This window comes from Bradysia coprophila, unplaced genomic scaffold (genome assembly GCF_014529535.1).
Source record: "Bradysia coprophila strain Holo2 unplaced genomic scaffold, BU_Bcop_v1 contig_235, whole genome shotgun sequence".
Lineage (NCBI taxonomy): Eukaryota > Metazoa > Arthropoda > Insecta > Diptera > Sciaridae > Bradysia > Bradysia coprophila.
In genome coordinates this window covers 3,573,861-3,595,009 of record NW_023503496.1, presented here as the reverse complement: position 1 = coordinate 3,595,009, position 21,149 = coordinate 3,573,861, and the positions used below count along the sequence as shown (strand labels likewise).

Genomic DNA, 21,149 nt, shown 5'->3' with positions numbered 1-21,149 from the left:
TTGACGTACAATATTTGTTTATTTGGGAAAGTTGCTAGCCAAGAGTTGGTTTGTCTTAGCTTGATCCAAACATTTGAGGTAATGTTACTGATTCGTTTGTCGCAGATGTTGGTTGGGTTTACGTTATTTAGCATTGTGATGCTACAGTCATCTCTTTGATGAGAAATTTTGAAGATTGGTGATGATTGCATGCAAATCAGTTCTTTCCTATTTGAAGCGTAACGCAAATCGTGACAATTTTCAAGTTCAGTGTTAGAAAAGGTTAAGTACGATTCCCGGAACGGATCGATCGCGATGTATTCGTGAGTTGGAATGATAAAACTATATAAGCTGTTGCCTAATGGATGGGGAAAGCTTGTCATTTTGATCAGGTCGAGCTGAATCGGGCTGATCAGTGGAATCGACATTTCCATAACTAGCTGATTGTCGACTATTCTTGATTTCGTTGATGACAACTGATAAAAGTGTAGTAGATTTGTTCTGGATATTCCGAGTGGTAACTCGAGCTCCTGTTCCTTCAAATGGTCGCGTATGTATTCCAATTCGTCCATAAATATTGCTGGCGGTAGAACAATTGCATTAGTGTTTGACCGTTGTGATCCAAATGTCATTGCGTCCAGAAGTTTCTTTTGGTTGTTACCAAAAGTCGTTAATGCCATAGATAACAAGATAAAAAGGTTTTCCAATTGGAATTGTAACTGGAGGTTTATCCATACGTCGTCGTAATTTTTGTGTAGTACGTCTAATGAATCGTACACTTCCTGTATTTGCTCATTCGTGTTGTTTTGCCATTTGGTGTTCTGGTTGTGCATATCCGATATAATTTGAACCGTTGATCGTAGTAATGTTGTCTGTTCATCTGTTTGCATTTGTCTTTGGGCGTCAAGTTGTTCCATGTGGTTGAATTTTCGCAGATACTCCTCGGCATCTTGTTGTGATAGGGTGCCAAATACTGCTTTCATTACTGAACCTACTATGCTTAGAGGTGCTCTTTTGTTACGTTGATTTGGTTGGTCATAAAACCATTCCGTGTGGAATTCCTTGATGTTCTCAATTGTGAGATGAATCTGGTCATAAGATGCTCCACATTCCCGCTTGAATTCTTCGCTTCGGATTTTATCTCGGTCGGTCTCGTTGACGAAGTTATATTCGGTCTCTAGATGTCGACATAGCTTGTCTAAGGCTTCTGCTATTTTGACAATCTTGTTGAATTCTTCTTGTACACTGGAGAGGTTCATGTGATATACGATTTTCCATTCCGAGTTGTAAACACGAATTGGACTGATGTTTTCCAGATATAATCCGGATGTAGTGTTTATCTCGTGAAATGCGAAACTCTTGTCCTGTAATGTATAGTTGACGATTTGTTCCGCCAATGACGTCCCCCATAGTAGCCTGTGATTTAGTTAAATGATTGTGTTGAGAGTTATGATTACTTCTTTTTCTTTTTATTTATTTTTGGTTTTTATATTTTCTCAATTATTAGGATTATCGAAAAGTGAAAATAAATTCAAGTTGAAATGAGTTGTTTCTGCTGGGAATGGAAAGGATTTCTTCCCTTAAAAAAAATGGGTGCAATTAGCTTGCGTTAAACGCGCTTTGATCATCGAATGGTTTCATTTTCTCTTTCGATCTGTCATAACTCTTCGCGCCCGAATGGCATCTTGACCGATCAACTTAACTATACAAATTGAACGTACATTATCGTATGTAACCTGTTGATTCAGTTAAAGAGTTCCTAAATAACTCGTTCTAAGTTACACTGATTCCGCATCATTCGTGAATTAATCATCGTTTATTCGTTATCAGCTATTCAGAGAAACCGTCGTCGTTTTGTCAACATTTTTTTCTTTTTTGATTCGGTGAGTTGAGAAAACAAAAATTTTCTTCGTTGTTGGGTCGAGAAGGAATATCGACGATAATATAATGGCGTTGTCGGTTTATGATCCGATAGTTTTGTGGATCCTAGTAATATCGGTAGCGGATCATGAAAATTCAGAAATCACAGTCCCTGGTTAAATGCTTGAAAACGCTATTTCTTGTTGTTCCAGACATTTTTCTTGCATTTCGGCGAGACACGGACTTGAATCAGAAAGGACATGAAGTATCAAGTTTCTCGTAACCTGGCACGGAATTTGACGATGAGGATGAATCGTCTTGTGATTCTGACTGTTTTGGCCGCGATTCGTGTGGAGTGCACGCCCTGTCTGATGGTCAACCCCGATACGAAAATAGAACCCTCTAATGATCGTTTCGATCACATCGATGGCCTCATGGTATTTTGTCTGATTATGAGCAGTTTGACCTTGTTGGTCGTGGTGATCGGGCTACTATCTTGGTGTATAATACGGTAGGAATTTATTCATATAAAACGTTGTCACATTTGTCCCTAGCTGTTTCGTCCTTGTGTGTCCTAATCTATTCGTTTTACTACTTTTTGGTCTGAGAGAGATTTTCTTTTCGCTTCTATTCGTATCTAGACGGGCCAACTTTCGTTCAGCGGTAGTTGCTTTTCGATCACCGGTTGAATCGGTGGAGGTACCTGATGTTCAACGAGCAATTTCCGAAGCGTCGCCAACTGCAACAGCGTCAGTACCCGTTGGTCCGGTACAAACATTACCCGAGATTAATGGCACGGCTTCGCCAACCATGCGTCCTATTCGGATTCGATTGGAAAGGAGACTGTAGCAAACGTTTTTGTTTTCCATTTTTTTTTTCTTTTTTTTATCGTTTGTTTACCGCTGAGGAAGATTTTCATTTCATTTTGCATTGTTATTATCTTCTCGTCATGAAGTCGCGTATTGTCCGTTTTGAAAGTTCAAAGAGAGAAGAAAAACAATGAGAGAGAGAGAGAAGAAAGAAAAAATGTTAACGGTCTAGATGAATGCATCTAATTTTGAATTTTAATGCTGAATATTGACCATTAGAGTACAATTAATATGTGTCCGATTGGACTGTATATAAGAGGATCTGAGAAAAAATGGGATCTTTATGTGAATAAAAAATAACTTCTGTCAAGTGACATAAAAATCGGCGTCGTTTCAATTTTAAAATCTGTTGAAGATTTCAGTCGGTCTCGAGTTGAAACTAATTAATTCATTTTACCATAACTGGATTTCGTTTGGGTCATTTTAACTTTTTATTTACTATTCAATCTTTCATTTGCTTTGTCTTAACGGTACATTTTGTGATTTTACATTGTTCTTGTTTTAGACAAATAGTGTTCTGGCTCCAAACTTGTCACCCCTGCAAATTGGGCAACAAAGAACTTGCTGGAGACATTCATTGCAGATGGTATGACCGCATCTGAAACTGCGGTTGATCCGTTCAGATTTGCATACTTGGCATGTGAGTGCATGGGCTTGGGTTTCATTTAGTTTTTGTAGTTCCATCATCTGCTGATTAGTTGCGTCAATAAAGTCCTGTTGTTCTCTGGCTAGGCCATACCAAGCGCTAGCTACCCCCTCCAATTCGATTGGGTGCTTCTTCATCATTTCCTTGATTAAATTACGACTTTTTTTGAGCCGCAAGTTGACGAAGTGGTCTTTGAAAGGTATGAATCCTTTCATACGTTGATTGTTGGTGGGGTAATTTGGAGTTCGTAGCTCTATTTCATCGTTGGTAAATGACCGGAACAGGAATTGGCATCCTCGATATAGGGTTGCGTGTAAATCGAAAATGTTGTCCCCTTTTTCTAGGTTCCGTAATCCTCCACCGCATTGAAAACAAACGACTAGATCAGAACGGCCGGTGTAGAAGAAGCCGTTCATTACTAACGTTGCAATTTTGACTGGGTGGGTGATTGGCCAGTATGCTACAAACGAGTTCCTTCTAGCCTTGCGAAGTCGGAAGCTTGGATGTTTGGCCCGGAAATGATGGGCCGCCAAGTTCGACGAGAAAATATGCGTCTGAGGTTGCTGTTGAGCTTCCATTGTTGTATCTTAAGTTTGGGTTGATACGTAGTCGATTTCGGACTTACTGTCGCCGACAGTCTATAATGACAGAGAATTGATACTATTACTACGAAACTGATTGTTTCTTTCTTTTCTCTCTTTTTTTTTTTTTTTTTTAATTATTATGCAGTTCTATTATTACTTAATTGCTTTCTTTAGTCATTACGCGTATCGTTAAATCTTTTTATGCGGTTCACGTGCACAATTTTTTCTTTTGAATTAATTTTTATTTTTACGTTTACGTCGGATACTAATTCGGTTATTTCGAAAGGTCCGACGAAAGGGTTGTGAAGCTTAGTTTCACGTTTGTTGTTAATTAACAGAACTTTGTCTCCTACTTCGAATTTTGATTGTTTTGCGTTCTTATCATAATATTTCTTGTTTATCATTTTCGAATTGAGTAAGTGTTCCCTGGCATTATGGTGTGCGGTTTGCAATTTAAATCTTAACTCTGCGCAGTAGTCTTCGTAATTGTATACGGGTTCCGGTTTACGAGTTAAATTAGTAGGTAAAATTAGCTTGTAAGCAAATAATAATTGATGAGGGCTATATTTGGTGGACGTATTGATTGAAGAGTTTATGACAAATGTGGCGTAAGGTAAAAAGTCGGGCCAATTGTGTACTACATTATTGGTGTTTGATCTAATTATAGCTTTGAGAGTTGCGTGACTTCTTTCCAAAAGTCCGTTACTTTCGGGATGATAAGGTGAAGTTTTATGGTGTTTAATACCTAGAATCTTTGTAATCTTAGCGAACAAGGTGTTCAGAAACTCAGAACCGGAATCTGAAAAGATTACCTCGGGTAATCCGAATCTTAATATCACTTGCTCCACCATGGCTTTCGAGACCGAATTGGCGGTGTGGTCTACTAACGGAACCGCGCCAAAATATCTGGTAAGCTCGTCCTCAAAAGTAAATATGTACTTGTACCCTTCCTTACTTTCTGCTAAAGGACCAATATTGTCAATGTGCAGTTTAAAAAATGGAGTACGACTGTTGGTCGTGATTTGCATTGGCTGTTTTACCAATCCTTTCGGCTTGGTTAATTGGCAAATTTTACAAGAATTGACATATTGCTGTATATCCTTGCGCATTCCCTGCCATTTATATTGTTGGCCGATCCTATTGGCCATGCGATGGATGCCTTGATGCCCTCCGACCGGGGAATCATGAAAATCAGTGAGTATTTGTTTTATTTCTTCAGGTTTCGTCAGTAAAACTACGTTTTGTTCTAGGAATAAAAACCTGATATTGGAATCATAAAACTGTTTGGAAACTGACTTTTTTACTTCATCGTATTCTTGTTCGGAACCAGAGAATGTGTCTTTCACGAAATGTAAGTGTGTTATGCTCGTTTTAAGTAAAAGAGTTCGAAATTCGATAAGTAATTTGTCGAACTCTTGTGGATTGATAGTTAGGCCTTCAATTATCAGTATGAATTCGTTTGAGACAGGTCTGTGAATTATGTTGCCTGGGATCACTAATTCGTCATCTATTCCTTTCTCTTCAAAGAACTTTGAATGTACTGTGCTGCTAATGAGCACTTGAGTCTTAAATTCGTTGATCAGATTTTGATCCGATGACTCGATTATAACAGGCAATTGATTTTTGTCAACTATGCTGTTCTTATCTATAGATATTGCTTCAATTGCAATTTCTGGTGTCTTGTAAGTTGTTTTATTTTCTGCTTGTCGGGCTTTGGCTCTAGTGACTACGTTAATTGATTTGACTGTGTCATTATCAACGTAACGAGACAAATGGTCAGCTACCGTATTTTCCTTGCCCTTGATGTGTTTCACTTCAAAATCATAACCTTGCAATTCTAGTTTCCATCTCAATAATCGGCTGTTTGGGGATTTGACCTGTAACAACCATTTAAGAGCTTGGCAGTCGCTAAATACGACAAAAGGAACATGACCTAAATATGTTTTGAAGTGGCTTATCCCCCAGACTACCGCTAAACACTCAGCTTCTGAGGCCGAATACCTAGATTCTGGGCCGGAGAGAGTCCTACTTGCGTATGCAATCGGTAAAAGGTTGCCTGGTTCGTTTTGACTCAGTATGGCTGAGATTGCCACTGATGAAGCGTCAGTTGACAGATAAAACGTCTTGTCGAAATCCGGATATTGTAAGATTGGAGGAGCCGTAAGACATTCCTTGAAGTATGTGAAAGCTTCCTCGCATTCCCCTGACCATAAGAACTTGGCATCCTTTTTTAGAAGGTTATGTAAAGGTTTTGCGTATTCAGACAATTTGGGAATATGTCTGGAATAATAATTGATCATTCCCATGAAACTTTTAATTGCCTTGGCATTTCTAGGCCTTGGTAATTTTATAATTGCTTCCGTTTTGCGTGGATCAGGTTGTACACCCTGATCTGATATCTGGAAGCCGAGAAATTTAATTTCTTTCATCAACAAATTACATTTCCTGGGGGAAATTTTCAAGTTGTGCTTTCTCAGTGTTTCGAACAGTATGTTCAACCGCTCAAAATGTTGAGGGATTGATTCTGAGTATAAGATCACATCGTCTAGAAATATGCACAGTATTTTGCCTATAAGACCGGCTAGCGCGATTCTCAAAACGCGGTTGAAAGTGTGGGAAGCACTGCGTAAACCTAGTGGCATCCTTTTGAATCTAAACGAATTATAGCCGCTGGTGAAGGCTGTTTTGTCTTTGCACGAATCACTTATCCTTATTTGCATATAACCTCGACAGAGATCGACACTAGAGAAGTATTTACTGTGACTCAACTGATCTATGATATCCAGAACCTGGCTAGAAGGATAAGTTTCAGGAATCGTTGCAGAATTTAACATTCTGTAGTCCAATACGATCCTTGACAAACGATTACCTTCGTCATCGAAGCCTTTCTTCACTAAATGCAGCGGGCTATTGAACGGACTCCTACAAGGTTCGATTACCCCCATGTCCAATAACTCCTGAACCTTCTTCTCGATTTCGTCTTTTTCAAATTTCGAACGTCTATTGTAAGGACGTACGTTGACCGGAGAGGAGTCTGAGAATAGAGGTATCGTGTGTTCTAAAATGTCACATGCAGATAATTTTTCACCTGTTAGGTAAAATATATCCGTAAAGTCCCGTATTAATGTTTCGACGTTATTGCGAATTTGATCGTTCATTTGACCCATTTTCACCTCCTTAATAATTGCTTCGTAGCGAGCTTGAGATTCAGTTCGCGTTCCTGGTGAATTTGAGAAGGATGCGATCAATTTGGTTCTCGTTTCCTTTCGCTTATAGAAAATAAGTGTCTCATAAGGAAATTTGCTGTTTAGTGCATGTGCACAATTAACAAAGAATACTTTTCTTCCCGATTCAGAGACCTGATAACTGATCAGTGATCGGAAATGATAAGTGATTACTTCATTGTCTAGATTGGTGTCTTTACCTAACGATATTATTGGGTCTATTCGTAACGAAGCATTCTCGAAATTGATACCTCCATCTAGATTCCGTACATATAAACAAAGATTCTCAGGCGAATTCTGTAAAAACGTGTATCTTTTCAGTGGTAAAGTTGGATTACATGTGAAACAATTAACCAAAGATTCCGTTGGAACAAAAAAATTTGCCATCATTGATGACGTTGAGTCACTTCTCTCAGTATCTAAGTGATTGAGATCTAAGCTATGACTGTTCATATATGAACAAGTGTCGCACTTTGTTCGTAATGACAATCGAAACTTAAATTGTTCAGTAATTTTTGAGTAGTCATTTTGACAACAATCGATTTCGGACAACAGTGTGTTGTCCAGGTCGCAATATATATTTGTATATAGATCGCATATTTTTGTATTTGATTCATTTTCACTTTGGTAATTCATGCGTTTATCATCTTGGAGAGTTTGCTCATGCTGAGTGTAGAATGGAATTGCTCTCGATAATACACAACCCATGCATTGACAAAGGGTACTATACGCGTCCGTATTAATTTCCTTCATGGTTTCAAGGAGCCATGCTTGAAAAATCGCATTAATTAACCTGTCGTCTTTTCCGACAAATATTGGAAATCTGTTAGTCGTAATTACTTTGTTGAGTAATTCCCGTTCATTATCATTTCGTGTTAAACGACGAATTGGATTATCGCGCTTATGTGCGGATTCCGTATTTTTAATTGTAAATGTAGATGGCGACTGTCGACACGTCGATTCATTCATTATTTCGTATAGCATGTCGCATATAAATTCATTTTCTTGATCATTCAAAATTATTATTTCTTTGTTAATATTCGCTGTCTCTATGGACTCATTATTATACGTTACATCAGGTAATTCGTCTGATAGGGATCCCTTAAATATTATAATTGACCTTAGTCTATATTGTATTCGTATATATTGTTTGCATATAGCATCGTAAGTGTTAAAAAACAAGTTTTGATTTATATCGAAATTTTCGATTTCAGTTCTAGTTTCCCGAAAAGATTTGGTTCTATCAGTTCCCACATATAGAAAATGCGGAGCCTTTAACAGATTGGGATGGACGTGTGAAGGATTCTTTTTGGCACAGAAAACACAAAACTGATACCAATCACGTTTGAAACCGTTTGCGAACAGATTTGACATCGAAGTTTGTGTATTTTTTGAAGGTTGAATAAAAATTTTAAGAAAATCAACTATTTTACTGTCCTTAAACTTACAGTAACTACAAGAATTCCTTATTTCAACTGTACCCTGCATCGTCAGTGCCATAGTTGTGAAAAAATCTGAAAACTTCATACATTTCGATGTTGACAAACTATTGAACAGTGATATCGGTAGGTGCCGTACAAAATTTTCGCACGTCGATGTTCCAATATTCAGTAATTGAAATAGTTCATCATACGCTTCATAGCCAGAGCTTTCACAATTTGACATCAATTTCACTATTGAACAACCGAAACACTTGCAAATCAATGATCTGTTTACGTTCTTCAAGTCAATTCTTGACCTGAGATTCGTTAACAAAGGGTCGATCATCATGTCAACAAATTTCTTCACGATTTCTTTTGGGTCTGTAACGTGCACATTGCATGGTACACATTCCTCTTGCTCTGTCAAGTCAATAGAATTCTGGCTATAATTTATTATGATTCTGTTCTTCACTAAGAAATCGTCCCCTAATATAGCATCCGCGGATAAATTTACAGAGATGTCATCCACTACGTGGAATTTATGAGATATCAAAGATTTGCCAATTTTTAACTGAATGGAACATGTTCCTAGTGTGTATACTATGGTACCGGATTGTGCTATTCCGTTGAGCTCACATATTTCAGATTGAATAATCTTTACTTTATTTTGTACTATAGAGAGACGTACTAATGAAATCTGTGCTCCGGTGTCCACAAGGAAATTCAACGTACCTAAAGAATTTAGGCCAAAACAATCTAAATTCAAGTAGCGCATTTTCTCGTGAATGATTGGAGTGGTGGTTGAAATTATGTGGGCTTTGGATGCGAAACGGGGGCTCGCCAGTTTTTTTGGCGGTTCCAAGAAATTATTTTGGACATTATTCCTGCCATCGTCCGTCTGTTGCGGAGCTGAGGGTAACCTGGCGAAGCAGTTTTCTTTTAAATGGCCTTGTCTGTTGCATCTAGAGCAAATTGGTCTCTCAAATCTGACCCTTGGATTCTGTTGTTGATTCCTGTACTGAAAAGGGTTCCTGTTCCTACTGTAATTGTTCCAATTCAACGGAACTGGGGAATTTCTGTTAATCGTTGAGAAATGGAGATTATCATTTTGTAATCTATTCATATTGGCTTTCAAATTATTGCCACTATCCGTAGATGGTTTGAGGACCGATACAAACGGTTCCTCTTCCATTGCCTTCCTCACTAAATCGTCTAGCTTCAATGCCTCACAATTTATGATCCGTTCTTTCAAGGGAGAACGTAAACCCTCTCGGAAAGTTCTAATAGCAATTTTTTCGTGTTCCGTTTGGAACGAAGTTATCACCGCCTCATCTTGATACATAGATTTAGTGACGTCAGCAAGTTCTTTTAATTTTTCCTTGATCAAATCAGCGAACTCTTTTGCTGACTTATCGTGCGGTTGAGAAAAATTCATCAATTCATTTTGAAGTGCTGAGGCGGATTTGCTTACTTTCAGACCTTTAAGCAGGTCTGATTTCAGTTCACCCCAATCCTCATACTTCTTCGTTTCATATATGATAAAAGCCTTACCCCCGAGTTTAAATATCAGATGCGCAACGAACGATTTCTTTCCCGCGTCAGATAGAGTACTATGGAAAGTATCGCATCTGCGAATGAAAATGTTTAGCGTTTCTACCTCACCCTTAAATTCGGGTATCATCCGATTAAAATCGGCAATGGCAAAAGCTGACATTTCTACCTCTTCAGTGATCGTAGTAAGGTTTGAGAAGAGTTTGTCCGGATTTTTCTTAATTTCTTCAGAGATAATTCGAGGATTGGAAACTGGTTTAGAATTCGGTGGAATATTCGTTTGAGTTATGGTCGTTTGTGGCGTTTGACTAACTATGCTTGATCTTAAAGATCTGCCTTCCGAAGTGCCCTGCAATGGGTCTATGTTTAAACCTAGTAATTCCCTCGATTTATTCTTGGTCTTGCTGTTTAAAGGATCAGTAAGTTCTGACATAAAGTCATCGAAATAAACCCTGTTACACAAAGAAAAACCGCGACACGGATTACACTACACTTTGAACATTTAAATGCTTCTTATTATTTACTATTTTCCTTTTTGTTTCTATTGTATGAAAAGCAATCACTTATTTGAATTTAATTCATCTACTGTGTAAAAAAAAAGAAATGAAAATGTCCTTACTTGTTCACTCGGTATTTTCAGAGAAAACTCGATACTAATCAAAACGGACTTTACAACTCGTGACACTGAATAAGACTGTTCGGAACCTGTCAAAATATTCTTAACGCAGGAAATATAAAATCCTGGTGAAACATAAGAAAAGCAAATTCAGATAAGAAACTGATATATTAAACAAAATAGCGATGATCGCAACATAAGGTTTATATGACCGTGTTTGTGAATTTTGGTTTTGTTCCTTAATCTTATTTCATGTATTTTCAAAAAAAAAAAATAAAGGGTAGGTGTCATATAAGAGAAAGCAATTGAATCTTTTGAATAAAAAAAAATAAATAAATATATTTTTCTCCACACGATTTGTTTGAACAGTGTGTCCTGACTTGATCAACTTTTATGACCCTGATACGCCTTATGATCATAAACGAGATCACTTTTCTATTCTTTCTCTTCTTTTTCTTTTTTATTACTGTTTGTTATCAACACCTATCTTATGCCAATTCAGCAAATAGAATCAACTTGTGTATTTCTGTTATGAGATATTTTCACTTTTCGATTCATATATATAGGTAAACTAAAGCATTTCAGAAAAGAGAGCAAAAAAAAAAAAAAAAAGGATAACTTGGATTTGTTTATTTTAAAGTGTAATTTATGACTTGGAAAGAATAAAAAAAAACCAAAAAGAAAGGTTTATTTTAAGAAGAAAAAATAACTATACTTACCACAATATGTAGAATTTCATTATTTTTCTTCCTTTACTTCTGATACCAATGTAAAGTTCACCTTCTGGGTATTGTGATCTTGAAGACGGCCGAGCGATGACGTAAATAAAAGGACACAATTATTTGGTTTTTTCTCTTAAACTTCCAAAAGAACACTTTAATTAACACGTTTAAGTATTTTACACGACTAAGAATTTGGACACACTGATACCGCGTTGCTTGTATGCAACGCCTTATATAATAAAATATTTTCCCTCATTTTCCCAAGTTTAACTAACTATCCACGGTTGCACCTGGATAGTTTATTCCATTTATTTTATTGATGTATTCTTTAATATATGTTACAGAATTTGTTCCATACCGAAATCAAATAAGCTTTCCGTTATCATCGTATGATTCTGTAGTTGCATATCATATTGCATCTGGATTATTTGTTATAGTTTATATCTTTACGATTTGATTTCGGGTCAGAAACGTTTTGAGAAATAGGCATATCGATAAGATTTAACACCTGGATGCAGTAACTCAATTTATTTTCCTATGAAATCTATTTGCGTTATGAACTCATTTATGGGAAAAGTTTCCCTGTTATCAGAAAAATGGTTCTGCATCTGCAAAAGTTAACTCTAGTTTCGTTCGATGACAGAAACTACTCCACTGTTTACTTTACGTATGAAACATCATTAATCGTGGTGTGTAATTCGGTCTTTGTAAATGACCGTACACTACACTATTCGACACCGGTGTCAAATAGCATGCACTGTGTTGATTGGCTATTCGCATCCGGTGTCAAATAGCCACACAACACAGTGCATGCTATTTGACACCGGTGCCGAATAGCATCGGCCTTCAGTTTTACATCGTAGTGTTACAGCGTTCGTTTCGTTCGCAGAATTTTGTTTATTTAAATTGGTATTGAAATATTTCGGCCAAATTGCTCATTTTTGGCACACTGTAAACAAAACGTTGTTTCGTACCCATTCTAAAAGATTTCTTGACCGAATAAAATTCCGAAACTCACCTACGGCTCGTGCTGAAAAGCTATCTCATTTGATGAAAAAAAGTTTTTTAGCATGCGTTAGGTAATAGGGAATAGGGCCATTCCCTCCCTAGGGAAAACCCTTTACCTCGCTCTCAAAGTACAATAGCATACTGCACTCGAAAAATAATTTGATATTTCGAATCACGATCAGTAAAAATACCTCGGGCTGAAGCCCTCGGATATTTTAACTCATCTGGATACGAGATACTTAATTTATTCTATGGTATAGTAATGTACAATACAAAACATGGGATAAAAAGTAGGAAAGTAGAGTTTTCGTAATTATATTTCACCAACGTTACCAATAGCGCAGTAGATGTATACCATTAACAGTGGACTGCAATTTTTACACATTTTACAGCCAGTCAGTGGACCGTATTCTATTTTTCAACCATTTTTCACGAACTGTGAACTCGCCATCAGATTTTAAGCTTTTGATCCTTCAATTAATAATTAGTGCTCGGGTCGGAATCGGTCTGTCTCGATTTCGAACCAAACATGAACCAACGTTTCAGGTTCGACCCGAACGTAATGTGAACCTGAAATTTTTGATATCGGGTTTTCACCCAAAGTTGAATTGGTTCGACGTGGGTTTGACCTGAACAGGAAATTTTCAAGTTGGATGAGGTGTCGGGTAAAAATTTGTGATTTCTGTTGTACCGAACGCGGCGTGATCCAAAATGAGAATTTCAGGTTCGGGTAAAACCGAAACTAAAAATTCAGGTTCGGTCGGGTTCGGGTTTAATCCGAAATCGAAAAGTTTAGATACGTTCGGGTCGAACCTGAAATTTTAGTTCAGGTTCGGATCAACGCGAACCCGATTCGAGCATTGGTCACAATCATTGTTCTGCACCTTCCCAAACATTTTTTTCAATATAAACGGACTAAGAGGAAAAGCTGGTGAAGTTGTAAGAAACCGAGGGGGGCCGCATTGAATTTGCAACTCTTTCGCAACTCTTTTTTTCCGCGTGCGTACAACACTCTTGCAACTCTGCAACTCTTTGTTTCAGATTGCAACTCTTTTCAGTGCGGTCTCCCTCGTAAGAAACCATATTTGACTTTGAGCGCCACGAAATTTTGGTTCGAAACTCTTGACGAGCGTAGACTTTTTAACATTGAACGACGTTAAGTCTGAATTCTCAGTCATCCGTGTCGCCGTGTACATGACAGTTGGTATTTCATACAATAGAGCACATTGTTTGAAATGACAACTGTCACTCATACGGAGGCAAAACGGAATGAAAACGGATGACTGTGATGTGACTGTAAATAACGAAATTCTACACCGGCTATACCAGCTAATCAATAAATGATGCCAAACTCTGTGTCATTCATTTAAAAAAAAACAGATTCGCGTTTCGTCTAACAATTTTGTTTCTTTGCTTTTCAGATCATCATCATTCCACAAATATTTGTGCTCGCATCTGCTACATCAACCGTACACGTACCTACTCAAATTATACCATCAAATCAATTCAATTAAAGTTCGATTGAGTTCATTAGAGTCGGAAATTCAGATATTTCGCTGACGGAAAAAACAGAACATCAAACGAAACACTGCAAAAACGTATTCGGTGTACCTGTGTGTATACCTTACTTGCAATACCTATAAGTAAGCAATACACACGCGAAACAGTAAAGCATTTCATGTAAAATACAACTCTGAACTTACGATTACGATTATCTTGTTCCCTCAATAGCAACACCGACAATTATGGCAAAAATTCAGCTTTATATGAATGTTGTAGCGGCTTTATCGGTTAGTTTACTGGTAATCGTAGCCGATTCAAAGTCGTTAGTCGACTCATTCAACAACGAAGTCCGCAATCGCAAACCGAAAATGTCGAACCGACCATCATTTGAGCAATACATTGCATCGCGTGAATCCATTTTCAATGCGGAAAATTCGGATAATTTCGAAAGTGATGTCAAACTGAGTCCGAAAGAGAAACGGGCCAATGCGGTGAGTTGCACTTTGAACGAGCTGCAATAAAACCAATGAAAAGCAGATTTTGGTTTTTTGCTTTGTCAAGTTGAATTCACATGTACACACTGGCTGTAACCATGTAAATTACCATCCGCCACCGGTTCGAAAACATTTCGGTACATTTCGGCTGAAAGGTATTACCGGTATTGCACAGCAGTTTGTATATGGAATTTCAACCTAACAAAAAATACTCTGCTCGACCAACGCACTTCAAGCAAAAGTGATCATAGTCGACAGCTGCCAAATAAAGCACTATTTTGTATGAAATGGTTTTTACAGTGTTTACACTGTCAAGTTTCAGTACCCTGTTTAGAGTACCACTCATGCTTGAAGTGCGTTGGCTCGACGGTCTACCAAAAAAATTGTGTTCTAATTGTCATATCCGAATGCCCCCCCAAGGTTATAATGGCAGCCAAAAATGCCGAATTGGATGACGGTCTGACGAATCCGCAAAACTTTGCACCGTCTCGCTATTTCTTTGAGGTATTGGATGAGATAAACAAATCGAAATTGTTCAAAATTATCAGAAATATGCCAAAAGGTGGCATATTGCATGCACACGATACGGCGTTGTGTAGCACCGACTATCTAGTGAGTTTAACGTATCGCGACAATTTGTGGCAATGTAACGATAACAGCAACCGGATCGTCGGTTTCAAATTTGCCAGAAGCACACCGGATCTGGTCGATGGATGCAATTGGGTGAAGGTGGCTGATGAACGGGCGCGTGTCGGTCGCGCTGAGTACGATGCTCACATACGGTCCAATTTCACGTTGAATACGAACAGTACGCGTAACTTTAGTGATATCAATGACGTGTGGAATGAGTTTATGGGACTGTTCATACGATTTGAACCACTGGTCACGTATGCACCGGTGTTCAAGGACTACTACAAACAGGCGCTGAAAGAGATGCTACAGGATGGTGTACAGTATTTGGAGCTGAGAGTGCTATTACCGCCGGTAACGATTCAGAATTTTTTTCGCTATTACGTACAATACAGCTGTGTTAGGGTGGAGCGCCGGAATTCATTTTTTTTAGGTTGTATATCTGTGAGCTCTAAGAGCTTGTCGTGACTGAAGATTAGTTTAAATTTCGTTAAATTGCGTGGTATACAGTTGGAGGCAGTAAAGTTTCAACATGAATCTGCTTCAGCTGTTTTTCAGCTGATCCACTCATCAAAACTGTTTATACGTCTTTATACGGTTTTACCACTACCACGCGAATGCGTGATGTGTGGATCAGCTGAAGAACAATTGAAGCAAATTCATGCTGAAATTTCACTGCCTTCAACTGTAAGATGAAAGAAAACTTCGATCAAAACAGATTTTGTGGTTTCCGGCTCGTACTGGAAGCCTCTTAGCTTGCGTTTGGTAGAATTAGTTGATTACATTGGATGCTGCGAAAGTAGTTCATTACATTGCGCAATAGTTTTGTGACAAAGGGTAACTTACAGATGTGCTTTTAGGGCAATAGCTTTTGGCTATACCAGTTTTCGGTAATACTGGACCACTGTAAACCGGTATTACCGGTTTTTCATCAGATCGTTCTTGCTACATAGGTTTCTTTCAAGGTCGTTCAAAATGTCAATCGTCATCCACATAGAAGCCAACACAACCTCACTTTTAAGTTGCGGTTATGTTTGCTTCTGTGGATGACGGTCGCTTGATTTCGGCCTGTCAAAATTCGTTTGTACCGTACGATGGAAGAAACCTATTGGTTTCTACAAATTTTTCTATTTCGTTGAAAATACCGGTAACTGACTGAATGACAATACAAACGGTGCAGAAGACATAGAACACTTAACTGGAAAACGAATGATGTCGCAAATCAGTGAACCGATTCAATCAGACAAATCTGATTGACAGAATCATATGGTTGCGGTTGAAATTCGAACCTATTAACTGTAGATACTCATCATAGCAACGCGACATTGACATAAACTTCTTTTCTTTTCGTTAAACTTTGGAAAGCTACGCAATTTGGTCGACTGATTTGGTCAATTTGGTCAATCATCAAAATTGCGTAGCTTTCGGAAATTGGAAAAGGCCCGAAAACAAAAGAATTTTATGTCACTGCTCTATTGAGTTGTTTGCGGTTTGCATTCTTGCGAATGTTAACAATGGAATTCACGTAAAATGAACGAAACATATTCGTCATGTAATGGATCACTTTCGCAGGGGGTGAAGTGCTATTTAATGGTCGACTTTCGCATGGGGCATGCAATAAAATATTTTTTTTTTTGAAAGTGAAATAGTGTTCTTTGGAATGCGTGAAACGATTAGAAATGTTCTTTCACACGAGAGACTATTTTATGAGTCGTTTGGAAAAACTTCGTTCCACTGTAATAGAAATACCTTGCGTTCGTTATGAGCCACAATTTTTTTTTCATGAAAATGTTTGTGTCAACAATAATTTGAATGGTTCGTCAAATTACATTACATTAACGGACGACTATAAATGCTCAATTATATGTATTTGTGTATGAAACACAAGTCGAACTCAAATCAACGTGTCGTAATATCATATTCTTCTCACACTTGTATACAGCCGATATGTGGACACACTAAGACTTCATTCTTTCCGAATTTTCTTTGTTCTTCGCCTCTGCACTTGAAAAATAGAAAGAGCAAAGTTCAATGCTTTGTATGGCAGGTCAGGTCGCCAAAAGATTTGTGAATTTTTTTAAGCGACTGTAATACCATCCGGACTGAGTGTTTCGCCTATCTTCTGTATTCAGATGCAATAAAAATTCCAATTCAATATCCGTCTAGACATCGTAAACGAAAGAATCCTCAATCACTCCGTATGTGTGCGTTAAATCAAACTGTAAAATGAAAAGAGAGAGCGAACGATTTTTGAGTACTTGCAAACAAAACCTCCGTTAAAAATGGCAATTTAATTGTTGTTCCTTACTTCGCTTCATACACTCGGTAAATTTCTGTAGAGTGCAGTATTTGCAACAGCTGTTCTTTTATCAGCTGGCATTCACTGTTTGTGTTCAGAGTACTTGTCTGTTTACTCACTCACACTTTCACAAATTTTCTCCAATTTTCGCGATTTTCTCAAATCAATTCAAAAAACTTTTTGCGAAAATTTGAGAAAATCGTGAAAAATTTTTCACGAATATAGGCACTGCACACCGGTTGTGTGTGTGAGTGAATAAACGGCTAATACACTGCTGATTTAAACATAGTAAGAACATCAGCTGGCTCAAGACCAGCTGTTGCAATTTCTGCATTTCAGTGAAATCTGTCGAATGTATTTTGCCTACGACATCATTCATACAATATGTCACGAGTGACAACTATTTGCCTTTCTTTCTACCACGTTGTCAACAACATCTTATATCTCCCTCGCACTTGAGTCATGCTTTATGAATAATCGCTACGACTAAGAAAATTACGATAGAAAACGCTTTTTAAGTCGCTGACTGAGAACTTGGTCAAGTATTGACATTTAACAAAGCCAAAAACTTTGTTTTCTAAGACCTCTATTCATGTTTGGAATCATGGAAACGACACACTAGCCCTTAGGAGACGTGTTGTTTTAATACAACAATTTCAAAAAAATTTTGTACTGAAATGCAACAAAAATGCAACAATGCAACACTTTTGGTCTACCGTTAGTAATCATAGAGCTAGATATACCAGCCAAACCAATTCTCATTTACCGGCTTCGAACTAATCACGAAATTACTGCAGGTGTACGACTTGGATGGAAAAATCTATTCCTATGTGGAGCGAGTTCAATTGTACGTCGACGGTCTGAACGAATTCAAAGCGGAAAATCCCGATTTCATCGGCTCCAAATTCATATTTGCCCCACTGAAAGCCGTCCCGGAACAAACGATTCTTGAGTACATCGACATAATGACCGATCTGCAGCGCAAATTCCCCGAATACATAGCCGGCTTCGATTTGGTTGGCCAAGAGGACACGGCTCCGAAATTGTTTGATTTGGCACAGAATCTACTGAAAATTCCGGACGACATTCAATTTTTCTACCATGCTGGCGAGACGAACTGGTTCGGTAGCATCGACGAAAATTTGGTAAAATATTTTTCTGATGATCCAAAGACGTTAAAAGCATTCCATCTGCATTGGGACGATATCACATTAACTGATTTCGGAAGGAAAATGGCGTTACTGAAATAGTAGATGAAGGTCTAATCCTGACACAAAAACCGCATCCTATGTTCTACAAAAAGCGAGCATTGCGAGCCCAAAAATGAGCTTTTTAAGCCTAAAATTCAGTATTTAAAGCCCAGATATGAGCTTTTCAACTCCAGAAGTGAGCTTTTCAAGCACAGAATTGAGCTTTTCAAGTTCAGATTGGAGCTTTTCAAGTTCAGATGGGAGCTTTTTAAGCCCCGAAGTGAGTTTTTCAAGCCCAGATCTGAGCTTTTCGAGCACAGAATTGAGCTTTTCAAGCACATAAGCCGGCTTACTGAGCTCAGATATTGAGCTTTTTAAGCCCAGGTTTGTGCTTTTCAAGCCCAGGTTTGTGCTTTTCAAGCCCAGGTGTGAGCTTTTCCAGCCCAGATGTGAGCTTTTCCAGCATTCAGCCTAAAAACAAGTTTTCGAGTACACGGAGTCAGTGGGCGAAACATTTTCTTCCGAAAGCTTTCTTCCCGACCAATGCGCAATGGAAATGCTCTGCGACAAATGATCCCCATCCGATAATTTTCCCCAATCGTAGGTCGATGCAATTTTGCTTGGTACGAAGCGAATCGGTCACGGATACGCTCTATCCAAACATCCACAGCTGTTGAAATTGGTCAAAGAACGGGACATTGCTATTGAAGTCAATCCCTTGTCCAATCAGGTAATTAACACAATTTTGAGGAGAGTGCAGTGAATTGACGCGAGTTTTTACGTTTGAAAAGGTTCTGAAATTGGTCGACGATTTACGGAATCATCCAGCCGCCGTCTACTTATCTCAGAACGTGCCCATGATTATATCGTCAGGTGAAACAAAAATTTATTTCCAACGTTGCGAACAGCACGACGTCATCTGAAAATGTTCGTTTGTCTCTTTTCCGCTAACAGATGATCCATCATTTTGGGGTGCATCGCCGCTGTCCCATGACTTCTACATGGCCTTCCTGGGCATTGCATCGAAACGAAGCGATTTACGTACGCTGAAAAAGCTGGCCACCAATTCGATCAAATACAGTTCGTTGAACAAACAAGAAAAGGAAATTGCATTTGCCAAATGGCAAACGAAATGGGATCGTTTCATTGAGGATGTGATAGCTGAATGCTGAAAATGTGTAATGGCTTTGCGGGAGGGGCGGGTGTGTTATTTTTCTTTACTCTGTTTTGTTGTGGAAATTGTTTGGTTGAAAGGGAAACGAAATGAAATCCGGCAATGTTGCAAGGAAGTAAATGGTTCTCTTAGACAAAATAGACGCAATAAATAAAAGTCGGTGGAACTTATGTATACGTATCGTGTTTGCAATGCATTTTCTCGTTCAATTCGGCTTTATGGGTGATAATTGGGCTCTCGTCTGTTGAAGTTGGTTTCTATGAGGTAAGTGGAATGTCTCGAGTGAAACGTGGAATAAATAGTCGATGAAAAGGTGTTTTGGAGAAAGAATGACTTTGAAGGGTGTTCAGTTTACTGCATCACACAGAGGAAAAATTTGGGCATTGCGTGAATTCTTTCATTTTGTCATCAATTCACACGGGACTTATTTTAAACTTCAATTCCAAATTCACGAACTTCTATGTCCATATTCACCCTAGTTAGAATGGTATGAGAAGCCTGAGAGCGGTTTAGACGATTCACAGTTTGATGCAGTCATAGAAGTAACCATAAGATGTCGCTGCGCTATCTCTACGCTGAAGCAGAAGCAACTCCATCTGTTATCATTTCTCTACCTCTTTCACCTCAAGTCATAAACATTTTCTCATCAGACAATAATCATCCATTCAATACCTGAAATCAGGGCCCAACTTTTACCAGCAGCACCTTGGGCACATTACCGAATTGCCCATGAAATAATCCGCAGCTTGGGAAGTGCGTTACGACTCTCACTGTTACGCCTATTTTCTTGGCTATTTTCACGATCAACCCTTCGTTTTATAAACGGAGAGCTAAAACGAAGGGTTGATCGTGAAAATAGCAGTTCATGTCAATGACAGTTCATTCCAACAAAATACTACTCTATTTGACGTGGTAAAGCCTCTATTATCCTGATAGGTGCTTTGAAAAGAAATAAAGTTTCCATGGTTTCAAACAACTGTCAAGTAAACAGAGTACCATATACGGCAAAGTGCGATTACACCACGAATCACACAGTCTTCGTTTTGAAAACGGTTCATCCGTCTGGTTAACACTTCGAATTCAGTTTTTAACGTACGTGCCACTTTCCTAACCGACGTTTCCATACAAAATAAAAGGCCGAATAATGACAGTTAATAAAATCTGTTCCTTTGCCTGTTCTTGGAGTGAGAAAATGAATTTTTGAGATAGTCCTCTCAAGTAAACGGACACAATAAAGGTGCTTTCAGTCTAAAAAAAATTCATCCGTTTACAACAAATGTTCATCCGTTTACGTAAACTCCACCTACATTCTATTGTTTGAACACATCTATCAAGTACACGGATGAACTAAACGGACCAAGGTGAGGAGATCACGCAGA

The 21,149-nt window shown here is 38.3% G+C and overlaps 1 protein-coding gene across 2 annotated transcripts in view; it reads left to right on the top strand.

Annotated features, from left to right (window-relative positions):
* The window catches only part of LOC119077491 (adenosine deaminase 2), a 37,683-nt gene extending 17,738 nt beyond the window's left edge, over positions 1–19,945 (top strand). The window contains exons 1-7 of one of the 2 annotated variants that reach the window (XM_037184711.1): positions 8,923–8,932; positions 13,902–14,474; positions 14,898–15,461; positions 18,204–18,551; positions 19,201–19,326; positions 19,388–19,469; positions 19,551–19,945. In XM_037184711.1, the coding sequence (XP_037040606.1) occupies positions 14,226–14,474; positions 14,898–15,461; positions 18,204–18,551; positions 19,201–19,326; positions 19,388–19,469; positions 19,551–19,768 (1,587 nt within the window). In that variant the 5' untranslated portion in view covers positions 8,923–8,932; positions 13,902–14,225 and the 3' untranslated portion in view covers positions 19,769–19,945. Of the gene's footprint in view, positions 1–8,922; positions 8,933–13,901; positions 14,475–14,897; positions 15,462–18,203; positions 18,552–19,200; positions 19,327–19,387; positions 19,470–19,550 lie in introns of those variants that run through there. The other variant, XM_037184710.1, reaches the window with a different exon arrangement.
* The last annotated feature ends 1,204 nt before the right edge of the window (positions 19,946–21,149 follow it).